This window comes from Scomber japonicus, chromosome 2 (genome assembly GCF_027409825.1).
Source record: "Scomber japonicus isolate fScoJap1 chromosome 2, fScoJap1.pri, whole genome shotgun sequence".
In the NCBI taxonomy this organism is placed as follows: domain Eukaryota; kingdom Metazoa; phylum Chordata; class Actinopteri; order Scombriformes; family Scombridae; genus Scomber; species Scomber japonicus.
In genome coordinates, this window is record NC_070579.1 from 7,303,771 (window position 1) to 7,317,104 (window position 13,334).

The 13,334-nt window shown below is 43.5% G+C and overlaps 1 protein-coding gene across 1 annotated transcript in view; it reads left to right on the plus strand.

Moving 5' to 3' along the window:
* Window positions 1-1,681: 1,681 nt before the first annotated feature.
* Window positions 1,682-13,334, plus strand: part of LOC128364959 (hsp70-Hsp90 organising protein-like) — a gene marked incomplete at its 3' end in the record, with an annotated part of 41,863 nt that continues 30,210 nt past the window's right edge. The window contains exon 1 of the mRNA XM_053325580.1: window positions 1,682-1,828. Within this exon, the coding sequence (XP_053181555.1) occupies window positions 1,783-1,828 (46 nt within the window). The remainder of the gene's footprint in view (window positions 1,829-13,334) is intronic.

The window sequence follows — 13,334 nt, forward strand, 5'->3', positions numbered from 1 at the left end:
TGCCCCTTTTCAAGATGTGTTTGCTCAGCTTATCCTTAAAGCTAAACCCTTAAGCCCAACGCTAAACACAGGTGCAAGATTTTTATCCCTTTGGCCGATCCACACCTACAGCGACTGTGAAATGTGAAAGTCCATCTCTAGAGTCAGTGATTTTAATTTTCATCATTTAGAGCAGAGGTGTCAAACTCATTTTCATTCAAGGGCCACAAACAGTCCAATTTGATCTGATGTGGGCCGGATCATTAAAAAGATGGAAGGAAGGAAGGAAGAAAGGACAAAAGGAAGGAAGGATGGAAGGAAGGAGTGAGGAAAGAAGGAAGGAAGGAAGAAAGGACAAAAGGAAGGAAGGATGGAAGGAAAAGGAGGAGGAGAAGGAAAGATGGAAGGAAGACAGGACAGGTGGAAGGAAGGAAGGAAGGAAAAGAAGACAGAAAGGAAAGATGGAAGGAAGAAAGGAAGAAAAGAGAAGAAGGAAGAAAAGATGGAGGGAAGACAGGACAGGTGGAAGGAAGGAAGGAAGGAAGGAAGGAAGGAAGGAAGGAAGGAAAAGAAGACAGAAAGGAAAGATGGAAGGAAGAAAGGAAGGAAGAAAAGATGGAGGGAAGGCAGGACAGGTGGAAGGAAGGAAGGAAAGATGGAAGGAAGAAAGAAAGGAAGGAAAGATGGAAGGAAGAAAGGAAGAAGAGAAGAGAGAAGAAAGAAAGAAAGGAAAGATGGAGGGAAGACAGGACAGGAGGAAGGAAGGAAGGAAGGAAGGAAAAGAAGACAGAAAGGAAAGATGGAAGGAAGAAAGAAAGGAAGGAAAGATGGAAGGAAGAAAGGAAGAAAAGAGAAGAAAGAAAGAAAGGAAAGATGGAGGGAAGACAGGACAGGAGGAAGGAAGGAATGAAGGAAGGAAAAGAAGACAGAAAGGAAAGATGGAAGGAAGAAAAGAGAAGAAGGAAGAAAAGATGGAGGGAAGACAGGACAGGTGGAAGGAAGGAAGGAAAAAAAGACAAAGGAAAGTTGGAAGGAAGGAAGGAAGGAACAAAGAAAGAAAAGGAGGAAGGAAGGAGGGAAAGAAGACAGGAAGGAAAGATGGGAGGAAGGAATTAAGTAACAAAGAATGAAAAGAAGGAGGGAAGGAAAAGAAGACAAAGGAAAGATGGAAGGAAGTAAGGAACAAAGAAAGAAAAGGAGGAAGGAAGGAGGGAAAGAAGACAGGAAGGAAAGATGGGAGGAAGGAATTAAGTAACAAAGAATGAAAAGAAGGAAGGAAAAGAAGACAGGAAGTGGGCCAGGGCGGACCCCTTGGCGGGCCGGTTCTGGCCCACGGGCCGCATGTTTGACACCCCTGATTTAGAGTTAGAAAATATACAAAATTGTAAAATTAAATAAAGTAAAAATGTGTAATATTTAAAGAAATGAAATCATAATCATATATAAAACCCATCAGATATAAAACATCATTCAAATCTGAGTATTTTATTTAAATTTTAAAACACGTCTTTAATCTCAAGCCTCTCGTGCTTTTTATTCTGAAGAAGACAGTTACCGGAAGTAGTTTTTTTTTTTAAATCAGAACGTCGTTTTATTGTGAAGCACCGGATGTAGCATTAGTATAACAGCGGGCAGCTTCACGGTGACGGTGACTAGACAGACAGACAGGCGGAGGATCAGCGACACTTCTCCTTCCTCATGAACCGGGAGCTTCACCGGAGAGCCGACAGCGTTAACCGGAGATTCATAAACGTTACAGTTCATGAGTGTGTGTTTGTGGATAATGCTGGATATTAAAACCTGATGAAGTTCACCAGAGATATCTGCAGGCTGCTGGGTTTGGGAGGCGGTGAGTCCAACATAACTTTTCTCCTTTTTCCTCTTTCAGATTAAAAAAAAAAAAAAAGTTTCTTTCTTTTTTTGGGAGTTCAACTTGCTGTGATTTAAAAAATAATAATAATTAAGCCTCCTAATTTTCCTCACAGTCTTTCATAACAGGAGCTGTGATATAACTAAAAAAACCTGCAAATAATAAATAACGTCAGACAAGAAATATTTAAAAAATGCCAAAAATTTAAAAAAAACTTTTTAAAATACGGAGCTTTAACTTAACTTTAATAGTTTGTATTGTTAGGAATAAAAAATGCCATTTGTTAGCAAGTAAATACAGTCTATAGCTAAGTTATTTAATCATTTATTATGACAACTAATCCTAAATATAACTGGCAGTGTGTTTATTGGCTTAAATGTTTAGTTTTTCATAGTTTCCTGCAGTAGTTGTGGTTTTGTAAAATGGATTATTAGGGTAATGTGGGACATTGACTAATGTGGGACAACTTGGCTCCAGTGCATTTATCTCTTTTTCTATTCAGTTGTGTTAAAACATGAAGGCCAACACAATTAAAAGACCAAATATGGGTATGTGCATTTTTTTTTTAGAAAGTTTTGGCTAGTTTAGCGTCCCACATTACAAAACCTACAAATTCTGAAACCATTTGACACAAGGAGCATTAATATATGTGCCATTTTCCTTTTTTTAGTACAATATCTAAAAAAAATTAATCTTCTGATTAAACAAGGAAACATCTCAGGGCTTTCATAATGATATTAGGTGTTGATATAATTTGTTTTATTCATATGTAAATAAGGTAAAGTCAGAATTGCTAAAGTGTCCCACATTACCCTAATCCACCCTATGTATCGGATAAGAGAAGAAAAGTACTTTATTTTTTATTTTAACATGACGTGGTTGGTGTTAAAACCAACATACATTATTTTTACAATGTCAGACTGTAGAAGATGCTATTTATAGCCGGCTTGGGTTTCAGTTCAGTAAAGCAGCATTTTGGGGCTTTCTGAAAACTTTCATCAGTGGTTTTTACCCAGAAAACCAAAAAGAGGAAGAGTGAGAAATTACACAAAATGGAACAAAAAAAAAAAAAAAAAAAAGGCTGACATCATAAGTTACTATTACTGATGCTGTGTTTGGACTCCAAGTATATGCCACATTAGAAAAACACCCATTATTACAGGTGTTTTGTTCCTGTAAGCATGTTTCTTATTTGATTTGTACTTCCATCGAGCTTAACTTGAACCCAACCTTACTGTAATTAACAGTATCAACATCTAGGTCGTAATTATGAGTGGAAACCTCATATTTTAGTTGAAAGCTCTGACGTATTCGGCTATGGACGTGTGCCTGAGAGGGTTTTTACCTTCAATCTGACGTGATGTGAGAACAGCACGAGCAGAACCATAAAGCAGACTTCTTCCCTTCAGTCGTACTCGAGCTCCAACTGGTCGTCTCCCAGCCAGCATGCCCATGTGGGCCCCATAAGGGTTAAATATGGGCTGTAAACATGGCCCCCAGCTGGGTTCGTCTGCAGTTTCCATGGCGACTCCACCTGTGTTTGCCAAAATGGGCTTCAAGTGCGTTCTGACTGGGTTTCAGGTGGAGCCCATCTGGGTGAGCTACACATGTAAGTGGGATCAGAATGGACCTTATGTTGGGCCCATGTTTCTGAAACAACATGGGGTCCATACAATTTGCCCTGTTTGTGCCCAAGCCCACTTAGCCCCCTTACATCCCTTATTGGGCTCATACAGTCGGGCCCACATGGGTTTCACATTAGGGCTCGGCAATAAATCGATGATATTGATATTGTGATATTTTATAGATGTGGTCTCAGGTTTTGAATATTGTGTTATGGTGATATGGAATAAGTGTGTTTTCCTGCTTTTAAAGGCTGTCTGTTCATTTCTGAGCTCAACAGACTGTTCTATTATCCGCCTTTTACCCATTTACTCATTATACCCACATTACTGATGATTATTTATCACAAATCTCATTGCGTGAATATTTTTTGAAAGCACCGATAGTCGTCCTCATCGAGGTATTTGGTCAAAAATATTGTGATATTGGATTCTGCCCATATTGCCCCCAGCCTTACCCCTCCTGTGTTTGCCCATATGGGCTTCAAGTGGGTTCTAACAGGGTTTCAGGTGCGGCCCATATGGATGAGACCCACGTGGACCCCCTATGTTTACCCATATGGGGTCTAAGTGGGATCAAAATGGACATTAAATGGGTTCACATGTTACTGAAACCATGTGGGATGCTTAAAAATCTACCCAGTTCAAGCCCGTGCCCATGTGGCCCGCATCTAACCCACATGGGGCCCACATGGACACACTGGCTGGGGTAACAGTGTAATATTGACCTGAATTAACCCCCCGAACTGAAACCATTACAGGACATACTAATAAAAGAGGAAACTGACTTTGGCACAAGGCCTGTATTATCTGCTCACTTTATTAAACCAGCACAGAAACAGACAGAAGGAAGGAAGAAAGGTGGATGGAGGAAGGAAAGCAGGAAGGGAGGAAAGAGAGAGAAGGACGGAGGGAGGAAGGACAGACTGAAGGAAGGAAGAAAGGGGGATGGAGGAAGGAAAGAAGGAAGGGAGGAAAGAGAGAGGAAGGAAAAAAGAGAAGGACGGAGGAAAGAAAGAAGGAAGGAAGGAAGGTAGGAGGGAGGAAAGAAAGAGAGAAGGAGGAAGGGAGGAAGAAAAGAGAGAGGAAGGAAAGAAAGAGGAAGGAAAGAAGGAAGGGAGGAAAGAGAGAGGAAGGAAAGAAAGAGAGAAGGAGGGAGGGAGGAAGGACAGACGGAAGGAAAGAAGGACAGAAGGAAGGAAGAAAGGGGGATGGAGGAAGGAAAGCAGGAAGGGAGGAAAGAGAGAGGAAGGAAAGAAAGAGGGAGGAAAGAGAGAGGAAGGAAAGAAAGAGGGAGGAAAGAGAGAGGAAGGAAAGAAAGAGAGAAGGAGGGAGGGAGGAAAGAAAGAGGAAGGAAAGAAGGAAGGGAGGAAAGAGAGAGGAAGGAAAGAAAGAGAGAAGGAGGGAGGGAGGAAGGACAGACGGAAGGAAAGAAGGACAGAAGGAAGGAAGAAAGGGGGATGGAGGAAGGAAAGCAGGAAGGGAGGAAAGAGAGAGGAAGGAAAAAAGAGAAGGACGGAGGAAAGAAGGAAGGAAGGAAGGTAGGAAGGTAGGAGGGAGGAAAGAAAGAGAGAAGGAGGAAGGGAGGAAGAAAAGAGAGAGGAAGGAAAGAAAGAGGAAGGAAAGAAGGAAGGGAGGAAAGAGAGAGGAAGGAAAGAAAGAGAGAAGGAGGGAGGGAGGAAGGACAGACGGAAGGAAAGAAGGACAGAAGGAAGGAAGAAAGGGGGATGGAGGAAGGAAAGCAGGAAGGGAGGAAAGAGAGAGGAAGGAAAAAAGAGAAGGACGGAGGAAAGAAGGAAGGAAGGAAGGTAGGAGGGAGGAAAGAAAGAGAGAAGGAGGAAGGGAGGAAGAAAAGAGAGAGGAAGGAAAGAAAGAGAGAAGGAGGGAGGGAGGAAGGACAGACGGAAGGAAAGAAGGACAGAAGGAAGGAAGAAAGGGGGATGGAGGAAGGAAAGCAGGAAGGGAGGAAAGAGAGAGGAAGGAAAAAAGAGAAGGACGGAGGAAAGAAGGAAGGAAGGAAGGTAGGAGGGAGGAAAGAAAGAGAGAAGGAGGAAGGGAGGAAGAAAAGAGAGAGGAAGGAAAGAAAGAGGAAGGAAAGAAGGAAGGGAGGAAAGAGAGAGGAAGGAAAGAAAGAGAGAAGGAGGGAGGGAGGAAGGACAGACGGAAGGAAAGAAGGAAAGCAGGAAGGGAGGAAAGAGAGAGGAAGGAAAGAAAGAGGGAGGAAAGAGAGAGGAAGGAAAGAAAGAGAGAAGGAGGGAGGGAGGGAGGAAGGAAAGGAAAGTGAAAAAAGGAAGGATATAAAACATAAAAAAAAGTGTGTGTGTGTGTGTGTGTGTGTGTGTTGTGACAGTGTGTGTGTGTGTGTGATGTCATCGCAGCCAACACTTAATCTGTGATTAAACTGATCGGAGCGAACTCAAGCTGGTTTTGTTGGCAGCTCGTCAACCCCAACCAAAAAATATTTGAATGGCAAACGAGTCTCGCGCACTAACCACACAAGAATGTACATGAACTGGTTTGACCACTGTACTGTAGATTATGTTTAATACTCTCACACACAATGGTCAAACCCCGATGAGCAGCAGTAGCTTCTGTTTTTAACGCTCTAGAAAGAATCCGTTAACCCTTAAACAGGCAACGTGCACCAGGAGATACAGACTCTTTAAACTTCCTGTCGTCCTCCCGGGTCAAATTGACCCCTTCTGTTTTGACTGTTCCTTCTTTCCTCCCTTACTTCCTTCCTTTTTTCCAACCCTTCCTTCCTTCCTCCCTCCCTCCCTTCCTTCCTCCCCTCCTTTCCTTCCTTCTTCCTCCTTCTTCCTTTCCTTCCTTCTTCCTCCCTTCCTTCCCTTCCTCCCTCCTTTCCTCCCTCCCTCCCTTCCTTCCTCCCTCCTTTCCTTCCTTCTTCCTCCCTTCTTCCTTTCCTTCCTTCTTCCTCCCTTCCTTCCCTTCCTCCCTCCTTTCCTTCCTTCTTCCCTCCTTTCCTTCCTACCTTCCTTCTTCTCCTCCTTCCTTTCCTTCCTTCTTCCTCCCTTCCTTCCCTTTCCTCCCTCCTTCTTTCCTTCCTTCTTCGTCCCTTCCTTCCCTTCCTTCCTCCCTTTTTTCCTTCCTTCTTCCCCTCCTTTCCTTCCTTCCTTCCTTCCTTACTTTAGGTGCAAATGACATAACTAGTAAGGATTTTTTACATCTAATTTTCCACTCCTGCCTGTTTAAGGGTTAAAGCTGTTTTTGTGAATGTAAGAACTGATGAATGTGTGGAAGCAGAGAGACACTTAGGGGCTAAATATTTTTGGAAAGACGCCTCCGAGCTTTAAATAGCTGCTTTATCTCACAGCAGCGACGTCATCGGTTACTTTAGGTTTTCCTAGGAGGTCCTCACGCTAACCTTCATTAATAACCATTACGTCGCTTCCACTGTTTATAGATACGACGTTGAACATTTAGGAGCAAAAAGGGGAGCAGGGGGGGGGGGGGGGGGGCACTCATTGAAAGGAAGGAAGGAAGGAAGGTAGGGGGGAGGAAAGAAAGAGAGGAGGGAGGGAGGAAGGGAAGAAAGAAGGAAGGAAGAAGAAAGGGGGATGGAGGAAGGAAAGAAGGAGGGAGGGAGGAAGAACAGATGGAAGTAAGGAAAGGAAGGAAGGAAGGATGGAGGAAGGAAAGGAGGGAGGAGGAAGAACAGATGGAAGTAAGGAAAGGAAGGAAGGAAAGAAGGAAGGGAGGGAGGAGAGAAGGAGGGAGGGAGGAAGAACAGATGGAAGTAAGGAAAGGAAGGAAGGAAGGATAGAGGAAGGAAAGAAGGAAGGGAGGGAGGAGGAGACGGAGGGAGGGAGGAAGAACAGATGGAAGGAAGGAAAGAAGGAAGGAAGGATGGAGGAAGAACAGATGGAAGTAAGGAAAGGAAGGAAGGAAGGATGGAGGAAGGAAAGAGGAAGGGAGGGAGGAGAGAAGGAGGAGGGAGGGAGGAAGAATAGATGGAAGGAAGGAAAGAAGGAAGGGAGGGAGGAGAGAAGAGGAGGGAGGAGGAAGAACAGATGGAAGTAAGGAAAGGAAGGGAAGGAAGGAAGGACGGAGGAAAGAAGGAAGGAAGGAAGGTAGGGGGAGGAAAGAAAGAGAGGAGGGAGGGAGGATGGGAAGAAAGAAGGAAGGAAGGAAGGAAGAAGAAAGGGGGATGGAGGAAGGAAAGAAGGAGGAGGGAGGAAGAACAGATGGAAGTAAGGAAAGGAGGAGGAAGGATGGAGGAAGGAAAGAAGAAGGGAGGGAGGAGAGAAGGAGGGAGGGAGGAAGAACAGATGGAAGTAAGGAAAGGAAGGAAGGAAAGAAGGAAGGGAGGGAGGAGAGAAGGAGGGAGGGAGGAAGAACAGATGGAAGTAAGGAAGGATGGAGGAAGGAAAGAAGGAAGGACGGAGGAAAGAAGGAAGGAAGGAAGGAAGTTAGGGGGGAGGAAAGAAAGAGAGGAGGGAGGGAGGAAGACAGATCCAAGTAAGGAAAGGATGGAGGAAGGAAAGAAGGGAGGGAGGGAGGAGAGAAGGAGGGAGGGAGGAAGAACAGATGGAAGTAAGGAAAGGAAGGAAGGAAGGATGGAGGAAGGAAAGAAGGAAGGGAGGGAGGAGAGAAGGAGGGAGGGAGGGAGGAAGAACAGATGGAAGTAAGGAAAGGATGGAGGAAGGAAAGAAGGAAGGGAGGGAGGAGAGAAGGAGGGAGGGAGTAAGAACGGATGGAAGTAAGGAAAGGAAGGAAGGAAGGATGGAGGAAGGAAAGAAGGAAGGGAGGGAGAAGAGAAGGGGGGAGGGAGGAAGAACAGATGGAAGTAAGGAAAGGAAGGAAGGGAGGGAGGAGAGAAGGAGGGAGGGAGGAAGAACAGATGGAAGTAAGGAGATGGAGGAAGGAGAGAAGGAGGGAGGGAGGGAGGAAGAACAGATGGAAGTAAGGAAAGGAAGGAAGGAAGGATGGAGGAAGGAAAGAAGGAAGGCGGGAGGAGAGAAGGAGGGAGGGAGGAAGAACAGATGGAAGTAAGGAAAGGATGGAGGAAGGAAAGAAGGAAGGGAGGGAGGAAGAACAGATGGAAGTAAGGAAAGGAAGGAAGGAAGGACGGAGGAAAGAAGGAAGGAAGGAAGGTAGGGGGGAGGAAAGAAAGAGAGGAGGGAGGGAGGAAGGGGAAGAAAGAAGGAAGGAAGGAAGGAAGGAAGAAGAAAGGGGGATGGAGGAAGGAAAGAAGGATGGAGGAGGAAGAACAGATGGAAGTAAGGAAAGGAAGGAAGGAAAGAAGGAAGGGAGGAAGGAGGGAGGGAGGAAGAACAGATTGGAAGTAAGGAAAGGAAGGAAGGAAGGAAGGAAGGACGGAGGAAAGAAGGAAGGAAGGAAGGTAGGGGGAGGAAAGGAAAGAGAGGAGGGAGGGAGGAAGGGAAGAAGGAAGGAAGGAAGGAAGGAAGAAGAAAGGGGGATGGAGGAAGGAAAGAAGGAGGGAGGGAGGAGAGAAGGAGGGAGGGAGGAAGAACAGATGGGAAGTAAGGAAAGGAAGGAAGGAAGGAAGGACGGAGGAAAGAAGGAAGGAAGGAAGGAAGGGGGGAGGAAAGAAAGAGAGGAGGGAGGGAGGAAGGGAAGAAAGAAGGAAGGAAGGAAGGAAGAAGAAAGGGGGATGGAGGAAGGAAAGAAGGATGGAGGGAGGAAGAACAGATGGAAGTAAGGAAAGGAAGGAAGGAAGGATGGAGGAAGGAAAGAAGGAAGGGAGGGAGAAGAGAAGGAGGGAGGGAGGAAGAACAGATGGAAGGAAGGAAGGAAGGAAGGAAGGTAGGGGGGAGGAAAGAAAGAGAGGAGGGAGGGAGGAAGGGAAGAAAGAAGGAAGGAAGGAAGAAGAAAGGGGGATGGAGGATGGAAAGAAGGATGGAGGGAGGAAGAACAGATCCAAGTAAGGAAAGGATGGAGGAAGGAAAGAAGGAAGGGAGGGAGGAGAGAAGGAGGGAGGGAGGAAGAACAGATGGAAGTAAGGAAAGGAAGGAAGGAAGGAAGGACGGAGGAAAGAAGGAAGGAGGAAGGAAGGTAGGGGGGAGGAAAGAAAGAGAGGAGGGAGGGAGGAAGGGAAGAAAGAGGAAGGAAGGAAGGAAGAAGAAAGGGGGATGGAGGAAGGAAAGAAGGATGGAGGGAGGGAAGAACAGATCCAAGTAAGGAAAGGATGGAGGGAGGAGAGAAGGAGGGAGGGAGGAAGAACAGATGGAAGTAAGGAAAGGAAGGAAGGAAGGATGGAGGGAGGAAAGAAGGAAGGGAGGGAGGAGAGAAGGAGGGAGGGAGGAAGAACAGATGGAAGTAAGGAAAGGAAGGAAGGATGGAGGAAGGAAAGAAGGAAGGAAGGGAGGAGAGAAGGAGGGAGGGACGATGGAGGAAAGAAGGAAGGAAGGAAGGTAGGGGGGAGGAAAGAACGAGAGGAGGGAGGGAGGAAGGGAAGAAAGAAGGAAGGAAGGAAGAAGGAAGGGACGGGAGGAGAGAAGGAGGGAGGGAGGATGAACAGATGGAAGTAAGGAAAGGAAGGAAGGAAGGATGGAGGAAGGAAAGAACGGAAGGGAACGGTAAACCTCGTCTAAACTCCTCTTTCCTGTTAATAAGCTTCATTTTTACATGATTCGTATCCATAGTAACTCTTCAACATGGGTTATTATTAATCAGAGGCCACAAATGATTCAGTTGCGTTGCACACAATTCAAATTTTATTTTTTTTCCTCCCTCCGTGACACCTTTCAGTCTGCGTGAATGTTTTTCTATTCAAATTATTCACAGACACGTTGAATTAAAACAACAATCAGTCCTTCCACTGCACGCAATCATCTGATGGATGGATGGATGGATGGATGGATGGATGGATAGGTAGATAGATAGATGGGTAGATAGATAGATGGGTAGGTAGGTAGGTAGGTAGGTAGGTAGGTAGGTAGGTAGGTAGGTAGGTAGGTAGGTAGGTAGGTAGGTAGGTAGGTAGGTGGATGGATGGATGGATAGGTAGATAGATAGATGGGTAGGTAGGTAGGTAGGTAGGTAGGTAGGTAGGTAGGTAGGTAGGTAGGTAGGTAGGTAGGTAGGTGGATGGATGATGGATAGGTAGATAGATAGATGGGTCGGTAGGTAGGTAGGTAGGTAGGTAGGTAGGTAGGTAGGTAGGTAGGTAGGTAGGTAGGTAGGTAGGTAGGTAGGTAGGTAGGTAGGTAGGTAGGTAGGTAGGTAGGTAGGTGGATGGATGGATGGATAGATCGATGGATAGCATGGGTAGATCGATAGATGGGTAGATGGATAGATAGATGGGTAGATAGATGGGTAGATAGGTAGATAGATAGATGGATAGATAGATAGATGGGTAGGTAGATAGATAGATAGATAGATAGATAGATGGGTAGGTAGATAGATGGATAGATAGATGGGTAGATGGATAGATGGATAGATAGATAGATGGGTAGATAGATAGATGGGTAGGTAGATATATATATAAAATGAGGACTATATATCTTAAATATAAAAATAAATTACCAGCACATCAGACAGTATAAACACTGATACATATATATCTGTGATAGGCTCTAAAAATAAAATATGAAGGTATAAAATAATAAATATAAAATAAAATAATAATAAAATAATATAAAATAATAAATATAAAATAAAATGAAATAATAAATATAAAATAAAATAATATAAAATAATATATAAAATATGAAGGTATAAATAATAAGTGTAAATCAAATAAATCAAATAATATAAAATATGAAGGTATAAAATAATAATACATTAAATTAAATAATACATTAAATAAAGTAATATAAAATATGAAGGTATGAAATAATAAATATAATATAAAATATGAAGGTATAAAATAATAAATATAAAATAAAAATAATACATTAAATTAAATAATATAAAATATGAAGGTATAAAATAATAAATATAAAATAAAATAATACATTAAATTAAATAATATAAAACATGAAGATATAAAATTGTAAATAAAAAATAAAATAATTAATAAATAAAATATATTCATAGGTATCTCCTCTCCATCTAAACTATACACTGAGGGACAAGTTAGATAAATATGATCAATAATAAATATATTTATGACGACACTGAAGGAAGGAAGGAAGGAAGGAAGGAGGAAGGAAAGGAAGGAAGGACGGAGGGAGGAAAGAAAGAGAGAAGGAGGGAGGGAGGAAGGGAAGAAAGAAGGGAGGAGAGAATGAGGGAGGAGGAAGAACAGATGGAAGGAAGGAAAGGAAGGAAGGACGGAGGAAGGAAAGAAGGAAGGAGGAGAGAAGGAGGGAGGGAGGAAGAACAGATGGAAGGAAGGAAGGAAAGGAAGGAAGGAAGGAAGGACGGAGGAAGGAAGGAAGGAAGGACGGAGGAAGGAAAGAAGGAAGGGAGGAGAGAAGGAGGGAGGGAGGAAGGACGGACGGAGGAAGGAAAGAAGGAAGAAGGAAAGAAGGAAGGGAGGAAAGAAGGAGGGAGGGAGGAAGAACAGATGGAAGGAAGGAAAGGAAGGAAGGAAGAAGGAAAGGAAGGAAGGAAAGAAGGAAGGGAGGGAGAAGGACAAATGGAAGGAAGGAAAAGGAAGGATGGAGGAAAATAAGGAACGAGGGAAGGAGAAAAGGAAAAGAGGAAGGGAAGAAAGAGGGCAGGGAGGAAGGACAGGAAGGAAGGAAAGAAGGAAGGAAGGATATTTTGGGATATTTACAGAAGTTACCAAATATAATTATTTGCCCCAATAAAGACTCAGAAACATCAGAGACTCCAACGACAGCAGCTGGCCTCAACACAAACTATTAGGATTCATTTCAAAGTAAAGCTCAGACCTCGCTCACACCGTCACACTTCCTGTCATTTCTGTAAGTTTCCTTTGTTAGAATCAGTGTGAGGACGTAAATCGATTAGCGGGGCGGCTTTATGGAAAAATCTTACATTATTCTTTTTTACGCTTTCTTCATTTATTCCTTTTCCAGATAATTCGAGCTGTGATATAAAACTACACACACACCACATACACACACACACCCTTTAAGATGATTTTTATGAGTCAAAATGTTCCAAATACATAAAATATAAGTATACATATATATATATCTGTCATTTAATCGATAACTCGCTGCGTCTCTGAAACATTTAAACTCTGAATGAATTTACACATTTAAAAAAAACCATGAATCACTTCCTGTCCTGCTAATTAAATGCTGATTATTGAGCATTTAAAGGTAATAATTAGATTTTTATGAATATAGACAGCAACAAAGGAAAGCATTCATATTCAAAAGAGTGTGCGTGTGTGTGTGTGTGTGTGTGTGTGTGTGTGTGTGTGTGTGTGTGCGCGTGTGTGTGTGTGTGTGTGTGTGTGTGTCTCTCATTAGCTAAATCATTTCAAGGAAGAGCAATATGAAGACTAATAGCTGCCTGATGTGGTGAACTCATCCTCTCCCACACACACACACTCTCTCTCTCACACACACACACAGACACACACACACACACACACACTCTCTCTCTCTCTCTCTCTCTCTCTCTCACACACTCACACACACACACACACACACACACACACACACACACACACACACACACACACACACACACACTACAGTCACCTTCCCTCTGACTCATGGACAGAAGCTGCTCTGTATTAAACACCCTGAAATCTTCCTCTGCAGTGACGTCAGAACGGTCGACTTGACGTTTATATAATTTCTGAATCATCGTTTTTAACTTTCAGCGTCGCTTCGTTATCACTGTGGTGTCCATTTCTATTTTTGACAGAGTTAACAGATTTGTATCTAACAGGAGGGAGGAAATGACATCAACGCAGCATTTCTCTTCCACTGCCAAAAAGTTGCTGAATTTCA